We start from the raw sequence: 13,570 nt of genomic DNA on the forward strand, positions 1-13,570 counted from the left end.
AAATTTGTAACAGGATCCACATCTTCCATGTGGGATTTATAACACTGGTGTCTGCTGCAACCTCCCCCTTCCCCAGAATAACTGCACCCCCATTATTTTGTTTTCCTCTGACTCTAGTTGTCCTTTTCATCAGATCTGAATCCATGACTTATTACATCTCAATTGAGTAATTTTAATATAAAAGTATAAAAGAAATAAACATTATTTAGGGCCACACTATACAACAAAGTCTCAAAGACGTGTTTAGAGGGAGTCTATCACCAGAAAGCAGCATATCAACCCTGTGGATGGATAGGTTAGGGTCCCCAGAGTCAAACAGTGTTTTAGCTTTCTGAATCGATGCCCTAAGATATCATTGACATTGCCATCGCTCCAAAGAAGTACGTGAAAACGACCATATGCATATTGACAAAAAACGTCAATATCTCAGCAATGGAGACCCCGGTTCACAATGGGAGATCACTGTTTGGTTCAGGTGACCCTAACCTATCTATGCCCAGGGCTATGTTGATACACTGGGTTTTGGTTAACAGACTCCCTTTAAGAGACCTCATTGCTTTAAGGTTTTAACTAGAGATGAGCAAGTAGTACTCGATCGAGTAGGTATTCGATCGAATACTACGGTATTCGAAATACTCGTACTCGATCGAGTACCACTCGCTATTCGAATGGAAAAGTTCGATGCAGAACCAGCATTGATTGGCCGAATGCTATACAGTCGGCCAATCAACGCTGGTTCTTCTCCTACCTTTAGAAGTCTTCTCCGTGCAGCTTCCCCGCGGCGTCTTCCGGCTCTGAATTCACTCTGCCAGGCATCGGGCCTGGGCAGAGCCGACTGTGCATGCCTGCTTGTAGTGCGGACATGCGCAGTCGGCTCTGCCCAGGCCCAATGCCTGGCAGAGTGAATTCAGAGCCGGAAGATGCCGCGGGGACGCTGCACGGAGAAGACTTCTCGGAGGATCCAGCCTGACCCTCACTTGTGGACTTGGTAAGTATAATTTGATTGAATGTTGCCTACCCCTGAAACGAGCATTTTCCCCCCATAGACTATAATAGGGTTCAATATTCGATTCGAGTAGTCGAATATTGAGGGGCTGCTCGAAATGAATATCGAACCTCGAACATTTTACTGTTCGCTCATCTCTAGTTTTAACACTTTAATTTCTAGACCTCAGTGCAATATGATGTCTACTACCCCATGGAGACATTTCGTGACGCTCCTCCATACTCCAGACAGTGATGGCAGTGTACCTAGCCTGAGCTGCTGTTATACCTCCATGATATTCCACCTAGTGCTCCTTTAAGTCATTCATTGCATAGTGAAGGAAATGTATATTACTTTCTGCTTAATGAGTCCTGGATGGACAATACACTTGGACATCGTCTGTCCCCAATAGCAAGTTATTATACTCGGTAGTATAGCTTATGGCAGAACAGTTGACAGTCACTTTGCGTCGCAGCTCCAGCAGATAAACAGATTTTAGTCCAATTTCCCCCATAGTTATACTGAAAACGAAGGCACTTTCTCCAGCATGATGGACTTGGCCTGCGGACTTGGTATCCAGAAATCCTCCTCTTCGTTTTTCTTCTTTTTCTTTTTCCCTTGCGCGGGTTTGAGCGTGTTACTTTTTCTGGTCCGACAACAGCAGAAGTGACAACAGATAATGCTAGAAATGAGTAAAACGAATACCGGAAGGGCGAGCAGTACCCCCAGGCAGATGGTGTTATATATCCCCTGCTCATGTTTGTCCAGTATCTTGTCATAGATCCTTTGGAAGAAAGAATTGATTGACTCCATAGTGAAGGCAGAAGTTTCTGGAATCCCGATTCCTGAGAGTCTTAGTACTGGTTAAGAAGTCAATACGCAGGTATAGTCACGTCGCCATTTCTAAAGGATTTTCCAATTATTTGTCCGAAAGCTTGACTTCACCCTGGATGGTTAAAAAGAGAAATGTATTAATTTTTTTGATGAAGTGGAATTTTCTGAAAGCTATAGCGTAAATTGAGATGAAGACCTCATCATAATTGCGTATTCTGGATCTGTAGTCTTTAGGGCATGTTCATACTAGACCGGGCAACGGTTGATAACAATCTGTATCCCTTTAAATTTTTGACTACATGATCATGAGCATCTTGCCTGAGCTTTAGCAGCATTTAGTCATATGTTTTATTAGCAGTCACGGCCGCAATCTGTAGCCGACTCATTGAGGTCAATGATAGAGTATTCTAGAAATGCTCTGTGCAGCGAGGTCGAGTAAATAAGTGGCAACATCATCTATTGTCAGTTGTGGCTGTAAAAATGGCGTTATCTATAGAGATGTCATCTTTTATTGTAACCTTGTAGGTGATGTAAATGAGGTGACTGCTGCAAAGAAAACACCTTACAAAAATGGCAAATGTCAGTCTGAGTGCTTTGTAACAGGTGAAAATTGCAGGATATAGTACTTGTTTAAAATATATATAAAGTGGCATGGAAAATGTAAAAAAAAATAAATAAAAAATTCTTAAAAAATATATTAAATATTAAAGTGGTTGTCCCATCACAAGGATCCTATCTATACTGCTAGTTTATGTGGATTTAAGACTTTTCCTAAATGCATTGCTTTATTAAAACTGCTTTGTTTGGCCGCTATCTTAATTTATTCACTTCATTGTTTACACTCCGTTTCTATGGCCCTTGGGATTATCTGCTCATTTGTCAAGTGATGTAGCTTCCTGCTCTCAGGGGGGAGGGAGGGGCCGGGAGCAGCTCTGAGCTGTTTGTGTCTGATAAGTAGCGGAGCTCTGGGATTTCTGAGCTCTTATCGGTCGGTTTAATTAAATTTGGCTGATAAGGGCTGAGATAGGGAGTCCATACCTCTATGTAATGCAAACTGACTCAAATCCAGCTCTGCTAAATCAGTTTCACACTGCAGTAAGTCGTTTACAACCAATCTCGCGCAAGTGAAACCCCGCCCACCAATGTGCTGAGAAAAGCAGGAAGTTAATAGAGCACAACAGCCTGCAGGTTAGTGAACAAGCGTCATGGGAATACCCCTTTAATGATAGGTGAATCTCGTGAGATACTATACACTATAGTCTGGTACACTAAGCATCATTATGTTGGCACTTCCTCGTGATTGGGCCTCAGTGGCCACAGCCATGATCCAGGAAGCTCAGAAATGGCTATGTTCACATAGAGTTTTTTGTAGGCAGATTTTGACGTGGAATCCGCCTCAAAATCCACCTGCAAAAATGTCTCCCATTGACTTCAATCGGAGCCGCTCGCTTTTTTTTTCCAGAAAAAAGAAGCGAGATGACTTATCTTGCCGTGGCGTCCGCTGCTCGAGACGTGCTCCTGTTTAGGCCCATTCATTCAGGCCTAATCAGGTGCGGTATGCCACAATGGAATGCCAATGCTGCATCGGCATCCCATTGCGACTAGTCGTGTGGAATGTTCACAAGGCGGAAAAGGTTTCCGTGACCTTTTCCTCCGTGTCAACATACCCAAGGGGCTAAAAAAGCCAGAGACACAGCCACAGGGCCCAGGAGAGGTGAATAAGACTGTTTGTTATGTGAACTCACCTCCCCTGGACTTCCAATTATTATACTTTGTGGTCTGAAGAGTAGACCCAAAATTTTGAAGAATTATTAACCTGTTCACTAATCCCTGTTTAACATAAAAACTGGGTCTACACAATAGGTCATTTTTGGAGACACATTTCCTTTAAATATAAAGCAGTGAAATCATTGACATTGGACATGTTTCTATCCCTTTTTTATTTTTAGTGCTCCGACCCTGTCCATAAACCTCATATATCCCTCATTCCCAATATAATAAGCCCCAGCCCAGGCCTTCCCGCCTGGTATTTGTGAAGATTGAGGGCACTCATGTAATATACAGTTGACTTCCTGTTTATAAGTGTTCACCATTCTTACTAAGGTCTCGGAGCATTGCACATCCTGTTTGTGTTAAGACTGGCAGCGCACCGCGGTTCTCATGTTTACTGCTTGAGAGAAGTACTCCAGCTGGAATCTGTCTACGAGAAAGCCAAAACCCTGACAATTCAAGTGCTTGAGAAGGAAAAATGATGAGGTGACGCTCTGTCGGAGATTAACATTTACTCTATAGTCAGCAGATTGGAAACCTTGCACATTTGTACAATACATTCCCGTTTTTTGCTTTTACTTTGTTTCAGTATACAAAAAATCTGGATATCTGGAAAGGTCAGTAGGTTAGCTAATGCGGACAGGTGTGACCATGGCCTTAGGGTTACTTTAATTATAGGGGTCAACTATCGAGAGGTCAACTACCCCTAGGGGAACATTTATAGTGGCAGACTAGTTTAGTACTTTATAATCATTCAGTTGTCCATGCAGAGACTTTCTGGTGAGCCTAGGATTGACTTGTGTTTATATACAGTAGCCAATCTGAAGAGGTGGAGCTGTAGGGAGGAGGAGTCAATGGAATCCTGATCAAATCAGATAGTAGGTGTGTCTTAGACTACCGTATACTCCCTGCAGGCACTGTAGCTAAGGTGTAGTCACAGATCACAGTTCTACCCTAATAGAGATGAACTAATAAACAGCCAAGCAGTAATATGTGGAGACAATAAATAGAAGGTAGCCATGCTTTAGATTTTGACTTATACATACTTTTGGAATCATGACTGGACAATGGTATTGAATTCATGTAAATGAGAAATTAAAATAGTGTGATAATCCTATGAACTTTTGCACACTGAAGAATGTAGGACCTTCGAGCCATAGACTTCTATGGTATCCTACGGTACCCCGCCATGGCTTGAAACTTATATGGAAGCGTATATAGTTTCTTCTGTGATATTCCTTATGTAACCAACAGGTTAAACACCATGTTGTGTCTGATAAAGAATATATTTGAAACATAGAACTGTACATAGGCACCATACAGTAGGAACATATTTCGCCAAGATTGTACATTAGAGATGAGCGAGTAGTATTCGATCGAGTAGGTATTCGATCAAATACTACGGTATTCGAAATACTCGTACTCGATCGAGTACCACTCGCTATTCGAATGGAAAAGTTTGATGCAGAACCAGCATTGATTGGCTGAATGCTATACAGTCGGCCAATCAACACTGGTTCTTCTCCTACCTTTAGAAGTCTTCTCCGTGCAGCTTCCCCGCGGCATCTTCCGGCTCTGAATTCACTCTGCCAGGCATCGGGCCTGGGCAGAGCCGACTGCGCATGCCTGCGCTACAAGAAAATGGCCGCTTTGACTGTAAGTGGCCATTTTCTTGTAGTGCGGGCATGCACAGTCGGCTCTGCCCAGGCCCGATGCCTGGCAGAGTGAATTCAGAGCCGGAAGATGCTGCGGGAACACTGCACGGAGAAGACTGCTCGGAGGATCCAGCCCGACCCTTACTCGTGGACTTGATAAGTATAATTTGATCGAACGTTGCCTACCCCTGAAATGAGCATTTTCCCCCCATAGACTATAATAGGGTTCGATATTCGATTCGAGTAGTCAAATATTGAGGGGCTACTCAAAACGAATATCGAATATTGAACATTTTACTGTTTGCTCATCTCTATTGTACATAACATAGAGTCACATTTCCTATGTTTCTGAATAGAAAGAACTTGAAGAACCTCATTGCTAGCTAAACAAGCAATGTAGTATCTTCCATTAAAGAAAGACTCTAGTAATCTCCCACTGTTTGAAAATGAGCCTGTCTGTTGTGTAATGTTATTGAATAATTACAGATTTATCATACAGTTATGTGCTCACTTCTGGAGCACTCACTTCCTCTCTTCTACTTCTATGCACTTTGAACAGTGTTCCGTGTATGAACAGCAGGTCAAATTCCCAATTCACCAAGGTAAGATCACGCAAGACAATTCTCTTTTTTAGTGTTTTTAGTGCCCCATTGAAAAAAAAGGGGCAGATTTCAGGAGGAATTTCATGCTGATTTTGAGGCAGAATCTTCCTTTAGATCTACTCCAAATTCCTCTGTGTGTACTTGGCTTCGGAGCCCACTAGGGACAGCGATGGGTACCAGGTAATAAATAAGAGTATTCTTATCTCGAGCACTTGCTAGTTTGCAGTTCTTAGGTGGTTTAAGATGAATATGTGGACTATTTATGCCTACTCTGTTTGCTCCAATTTTGCCTCGAGTAACGAATCTTCTAATGCCCTATAATGGCGCTTTGCAAAGAAAATAAGTTTCGTCTTGTAGCATGTTAGAAGGAAAACAATAAAGATCTATGGAGTCGTACCAAGAGGGTTTTCCCACACGCTGGCCCGCCAACACTGTGCTGCCTTTTGATGCGTCTCTGGGGTAGTTATAAAACATTGATGTGTCTCTGTGGTTCTTAACTCGTAACAACCAGTATAAATAAGATACAGTGAAGTGATTCAGCTCTTACTGAGTCAATGCTTCAATACTAACAGAGTGTAAATAACATGTGATATAAGGAAAAATAAAATGTCGAGCCCAACACTGCATTGCCGCAAATAAAAGTTTATGTTGCGACTCTGCTTCCCCAGCCTTGGGCATGTGTAGCCATAACCTGACTGCTATGGGGTTTAGTGTCACAAAGTGGCAATACACATGGAAATTACATTTAACTATGGAGAAATAGGAATTGGCAAAAGAAATAGAGTTAAAGGAAATCTCCACCTTCAAGAACATTTCCTTTACAGGCAACTACTGCATTATTGTGGACTGTGCTACTAATGTGTTTGCCAGTGCCATAGAGATTAGAGCGGTATTCACATGCACATTAGTTATATATAATGCTAGATGCTGGGTTTACAGAGTGGCTAAAAAGAAACTGTGAGACGATAGAGATTCACTTTAAAAAAGACCTTTCACCACCTCCACCAATTCAAGATCTTAGTATCTGTTAATAGACACCGCTCCAATGATTCCAGCACAGTTGGAAGTTTCTCTCTAGCCCCCACCATTACCGAGCAATCAATGCTGTTAGTTTTGGTGCCTGATATGCTATTTAAATTCTGTTATGTCAGAAGGGCGGTGTCAGGCAGGGGGTGTGATTCAGAGCTCCAATCAGAGGCAACCAGAGTCACACCTCTTGCCTGCTCCTGCCTGACACTGCCCACCTGACAGTACAGAGTATAAACAGCATATCAGGCACCAAAACTAACTGCGCTTGTTACTCAGGAGTGGTGGGGGCTGAAGAGGAAATTCCAACTGTGCCAGAATCAGTGAAGCAGTGCCCATCAATTCATGCAAAGTGCTGGATTTGTTGGAGGTAGTGAAGGTCCTCATAAAATTAAAGGGGATTATAGGAGGAATTATGCTGAGGCCAGTGATTGGTCTCAGCGGTCATATGAGCCTCTTTGCTTCTGGCTCAATGAGTCCAGACACGGGTGGGAAAGGGAAATGCTACTGTACAACAGAGTCAACACAGGGTCATATAAAATCCCTAATGTACAATGTAAACATCTGAAATCCATAATGTATAGTCACCTGAAGTCCTGGACCATGGGGGTACCCAACAGTCCCTCAGCCACATAAAATATAGCACTATTGTCACATGTCACAAGGTAGGTAGGGTAGGCCTCTGTCCAAGTTACGCCTGTGTCCTAGAGTATGGCTATCTGAAATTCCTAAAGCATGGTCATCTGAAATCCATAATGTACAGCTATTAAAAATTCCTAATTGATGGATTTCTGATATCCCTGATGTAGGGCCGCATGAAATCCCTATTTTACTGTATGACCATCTGAATTCCCTAATGTATGACCATCCGAATTCCCTAATGTATGGCCATCTGAAATCTCTAATATATGGCCATCTGAAATCCTTAATATATGGCCATCTGAATTCCCTAATGTACGGCCATCTGAAATCCCTAATGTATGGTCATCTGAAATCCCTAATGTATGGTCATCTGAAATCCCTAATGTACGGTCATCTGAAATCCTTAATGTACAGCCATCTGAAATCCCTAATGTATGGCCATCTGAAATCCCTAATGTACGGCCATCTGAATTCCCTAATGTACGGCCATCTGAAATCCCTAATGTATGGCCATCTGAAATCCCTAATGTACGGCCATCTGAATTCCCTAATATACGGCCATCTGAAATCCCTAATGTACGGCCATCTGAAATCCCTAATGTACGTCCATCTGAAATCCCTAATGTACGGCCATCTGAATTCCCTAATGTATGGCCATCTGAAATCCCTAAAGTACGGCCATTTGAAATCCCTAATGTACGGCCATCTGAAATCCTTAATGGCCAGCTCAAGGCATACGGTTTATAAGCTATATCATTACTGTACAATGAATGATTAATTGACACAATCCTCACTGAAGGTCGCCATGTCGTATGCAAAATCTGCTCAACAGTGAGAAATGATTTCTACTTATCCTCTAACGCAGAAAGGTTAAAACTTTTCAATGTTTTGCTTTCCGTCATAATAAACTCAAAGTTTTAAAATTATTATATTTGGGGAACGGTGCGATAAAAGGTCATAAATGAAACACCGCGGTATTTTATCAATTTTCTAGAAAGCCGATACAGAACGCTAGCCCGCCTGACATCAACCTGGTGGGAAATAATTGCTTGCCTGTGTATTTTAATTGCTGTTCGATAGTAATAGTTATTTTATGGTATCAATGTAAAACAAGTCAGACTGGAGGTCTCTTTATTAGAATCTACAGATCAGCAGATAAAGACAGGCTGCAATTAGGAGGAAAAGTACAAGTAACGCAACGCGCATACCAGAAACGTCTTCTATAAATCCCGTGTTATTGGAAAGGAGACAAAATCACTAGCTTTCCTTCCATGCTCTGAAATTTCGAGTGGACCTGTCAGCCCTCTGGATAATTATATTCCACATAAAATAACAATTTTGAAACATATTTTCTCCGTGTTGTGTTATTACTACAAGTAGGAATAAATTGAAAGAAGATGGGCTCTGGTTTACTTAGTTTCCTGCTGCTAGGGTTGGCTATATAATATAATATCTATCTATCTATCTATCTATCTATCTATCTATCTATCTATCTATCTGTCTGTCTGTCTGTCTGTCTGTCTGTCTGTCTGTCTGTCTGTCTGTCTGTCTATCTCTACCTAATATATGGACATATAGTGTAGCTGCCCAATAGTTAGCACTGGAGAGATAGCTGGAGGAGAGCTGATCTGTACACACGTATAATTCTCGTGTCCTCTTATATGCATTATGAGGAGGATCGGAGCCTCCGCAGCGCTGTGAGGGGTTTGCCAGTCTCCTCCTGAGTCAGATTGGGGACATCCAGTTTCGGCCTAGTGGCGGGCCGGAGCCTGTTTGAGGGGGGCTCTCTCTCCGGACCGCCATTGGCTAGTTCAGTTGATCTTTGTATCCTGGTAGTAAGCGTTTCCTGTTCTGATTGCCTATGTTTTTGACTCTTTTGCCTTGACCTTTGACCTTGCCTCTGCCTCCTGATTTCATACTCCTCCTGATCCTGTTAATGACCTTGGCTTGCCTCTAGACCTCTGCTCCCTGAACTCTGCTTTGTACTTCGCTACCGCTCCTGTTACTGACTCGACCTCCCCGACGTTCCACTTGGATTTCCCTCTGTACTCTGCACCCTTGCTGACTACACTTTACACTTTACTTGACACCACCTGCCTCAGCCTTCTGGTTCCCTGGAACAACACCAAAAGAGATCTCAGCTCACCACAAACCATGGTAAACCAGAAACTGTGTGTTTGTCGTTTTCCGACCGGTACCGCTCTGTTTGGCAGTGCAGTCAAGTCCATCACCACCATCTGGGGCTCTGGTCAACACCATTGTGAAGTTGGAGTTGGTGTCGCCCGGGGGGTGTTGAATACACGGCACTGTGTTACCATTTTAATAGGTATATCTAGTACTGGTTCTTACTTTGGCTCTGAACTGCATTTGCTATCCAAACAATATGGTGGTCACCATTGGGATCTCCTAGGTCATAGCCTATACCTTTGCTACCTTTGCACTCTGTATAATTATACCCAGGTTGGAAGAGGACCCACTACCTTTCCTTCATTACAGAATCCTATAGAGTGTAACAATACTCATCAAGACATATTTTATCCATCTTTATCTACCCTCAGGAATAGTCTACGCCATTTCTTCCACCTTATGAGTCAATGGAATAGGAAATTGGACACGTCCTTGCCTTGGGTTTTAAGACACCTTGACCTCATGCTACTCGATTCTTCTGGCTCATTCATCACTAGAAGTCAGTAGAGGAATACAGTAACACTATTTCTTACCCCAATTACCCCCTGGTATTGTGTTTTCTCCCTCTACAATTTAACCCATCCATATCTGGGTTGTCACCAAAAACATGAAGGCTATAGCTGTGACCGATGACTTGTAGTACGATTTGTTTTGCTGCATATGCATGGATAAGTATTCTGTGACCAGGCCAAGAATTTATGCAGGATCATTAAAAGTTAATCATCAAGTAAAGTTTATATGTTTTTACTTTTAATAAAGTCCCTTGACTTGGGGCAACACGGTGGCTCAGTGGTTAGTACTGCAGTCTTGGGTTCGAATCCTGCCAGGAACAACATCTGCAAGGAGTTTGTATGTTCTCCCCGTGTTTGTGTGGATTTCCTCCCATTCTACAAAGATATACTGGTAGAAAAAAAATATACATTGTGAGCCCTATATGGGGCTCACAATCTACAAAAAAAAAATTCCCTTGACTTTGTGCAGCCTTAGGTGTCGGGTACCATCAGTACCGATAGTGACCACTGTATTAATCACCAGGATAAAGTCTTATTACTATTCTAATGACAAACTACATATTATATTATACTTAAAAATTTGTCCCAGGAAAAATTAAGACCTCATATGGTTCTGGGAGCGGAGAAATAAAAAAGTTATGGGGTTTAGAAGGAGGGGAGTCAAAAACGAAAATCAAAAAATGACATCGGCGGGAAAGGGTTAACTTCAAATACTTCTGTCCCAAAGTCACTATGTAAAGTTTCTCACAACACCATATAGCAGCTCAAATACAAAGTAACTGCAACACAAAAGTCTCACGTATTCTCAGAATTACAGCAACAACAAGATACAAAGTTACATTTCATATCCCATCCCTTATACACAGTACGAAAACCTTACCCGCGCCTGTATATACCCACTTCTACAATCACCGCAGACGAAGTCGCGGGTACCAGCTAGTACTTTAATAAGAGCTGCACAGCAAGATAAGTTGTAAAGGAATAACTTATCTGTCCCCAATGGCTTAATCTGCACCTAATCGAGTGTTCCTCAATATTGGAAGCTTAAAGGGAACCTGCCGCATAGAAAAAGCAATCCAATCCTGTATAATAGTTAGACCATGCAAATGTAGTCGAAATATGTCTGAGATTGGTCTTAGGCCTGGTTCACATCTGTGTTCGGTATTCCGTTCGGGGAGTCCGCATGGGGACTCCATACCAAACGCATTGGCAAGCGGTGAACTTATGAAAGGACACAAACCCCATAGACTATAATGGGGTCTATGTGTTTTCCGCACGGAACATGTGTAGAGAAAAGTACTTCATGAACTACTTTCCTCTTTGCTAGGGTTGAGCCGATCTTGAGACTTCAGGATCGTTTTTAAAATCCGATTTTCGATCATTTTCCAGCCAATCATGAAATTTGCTCAATCGCCGATCGGGATCCGATCTTTCCTAATCCCGATCGCTCAGCCCTACTCTTCGCATGACTCGTGCGGACACTGCACAGAAAACACACAGACCCCATTACAGTTTATGGGTCTGTGTGCTTTCTGAAACTCACTGCTTGTCAATGCGTTTGGTATTCCATTCAGGGGTCTCCAAGCAGAATACCGAACAGAGATGTGAACCAGGCCTAAGAACAATCTCAGGCCTCTGCAGTCCCATGGGGCTTATGACTTCATTCATTAAGCCAGAAGTGACCTGCAGAGGACAAGGACTTGCACTGGATGCCGTGACAGAGCCCAAGAGAGGTGAGTAAAAAATTTTTATTTTTACTTACCTCCCCTGGGCCTCGACTGAAGAGACCCCAGTGTATATTAATAGCAGTTCTGGTTCTGAACGACCAATAAATATTGGACAAAACACGTAGGATAATTTTTTTTTTTAGGTAACGCTAGGTTCACACTAGCGTTCGGGTCTCCATTCTGCATGCAAGAAGACGGAAATCACAGACCGGGTCTGGCCGTGAGCGGTGGTGAGCGTTTTATGCTCTCCGCCGCGAACCGTTTTTTTTAAATCGGACACAGAGTACTGCATGTCCGACTCTGTGTCTGGTTTAAAAAACCGGTTTCGCGGCGGAGAGCATAAAACGCTCACCGGCGCTCACGGCCTGACATCTTTCAAACCCATTCAAATGAATGGGTGAGAAAGAGTCCTGCAGGTTTCCGTCTCCTGCCTCTGTTTTGTGCAGGAAACGGAAACCTGCAGAACGGAGACCGGGCGCAGATGTGAATGAGCCCTTAAGCACCCCCATTGATTTCTAGTCATTAACAATGAGACTGAGTACAAGGGGTTAAAGTAAAACTAATACAACCCGCAGACAGTGAGACAAGGATTTCCCAACCGGTGACGACAGTCCTGAACTAACCAGGAAAATGAGGACAGAGGGAGAAACACGAGCAAAAAGGATTAAAACATGAAACTATGTGACAATTACCATCGCGGAGAGAACATTGTGTAAGCTGCCAGTGCAGTCAACTGGTAAATAGCAGCAGCCTGAATCACAGCCGCGGCCCTGCCCTGGAATGTGGTTTCTACATCTGCATGTGTTACCAAGAGACGGCAACAACACTAATCACTATTCACTATCACCTAGAACTTCAACTGCAACAAAGATGGTATATCTGCTCACCCAGTAGGCTGTATATGCCCCCTGGAATGGTATATGCAAGGGAATAGCAATATGGGGTGCAAAGCTAGTAACTGGACGTGGGCCCTGGTTCGTGAAGGTGCTCAACGGTCGCATAAAAGACACCAGACATCAATGGTACATAGTGACAGCGGTGATGTCGGGTCTGTTGTTACAGATTTTGCATTGGGCTCAGGAGATTCGAGATATGCCGCTGGGTACATATGTAAATAATACTTTCCAACTCTCTTGGAAAGGTTCCCAGAAAAAGGGGATACCTTCGGGACTTCTTGAAGAGTTGTCAAGTCTCATATAATGGTAAAATCTGCCCCTTTACAAAACTTCATAAAACTGGTGTCCAATACACAACAAATTGGCTCCACTTGATTTGTTTGTAGACTGTAGCTATGGGAATATATAACTCAGCATTGGTGCTGCATACACAAAGAGTTAAGAATATTAAAGTTGCACAAGGATTGGAAGATAGCGCCTAGCCGTTAAAGGTTATATGAGATCTGATGATATACCGTATACAGATAACGCTTGGCCACTTACCTATAGGTGACAATTCCAGTCCTATATCCAGTAAAGCTTATGGTTGCTGTTTCACCTCTGTGAAATAAGAAAAATAATACAATCAAACTTAGATGTTGCAAAATAACATATAAGATGTCGTTCTGTTATATGCAGGCGGTACATGTGTTGTTTACTAAGCTAGGGTTTTTTTCTATAGAAATTAATGAGAA

The 13,570-nt window shown here is 42.6% G+C and overlaps 1 protein-coding gene across 2 annotated transcripts in view; it reads right to left on the minus strand.

The window, feature by feature from the left end:
• Positions 1 to 1,204: 1,204 nt before the first annotated feature.
• KIAA0040 (KIAA0040 ortholog) overlaps positions 1,205 to 13,570 on the minus strand; it is a 33,055-nt gene continuing 20,689 nt past the window's right edge. The window contains exons 2-3 of one of the 2 annotated variants that reach the window (XM_075287112.1): positions 13,380 to 13,436; positions 1,205 to 1,931 (exon numbers count right to left, since the gene is read on the minus strand). In XM_075287112.1, the coding sequence (XP_075143213.1) occupies positions 1,502 to 1,798 (297 nt within the window). In that variant the 5' untranslated portion in view covers positions 1,799 to 1,931; positions 13,380 to 13,436 and the 3' untranslated portion in view covers positions 1,205 to 1,501. The remainder of the gene's footprint in view (positions 1,932 to 13,379; positions 13,437 to 13,570) is intronic. The other variant, XM_075287113.1, reaches the window with a different exon arrangement.

The sequence above is a fragment of the Leptodactylus fuscus genome, chromosome 9, assembly GCF_031893055.1.
Source record: "Leptodactylus fuscus isolate aLepFus1 chromosome 9, aLepFus1.hap2, whole genome shotgun sequence".
NCBI classification, from domain to species: Eukaryota; Metazoa; Chordata; class Amphibia; order Anura; family Leptodactylidae; genus Leptodactylus; species Leptodactylus fuscus.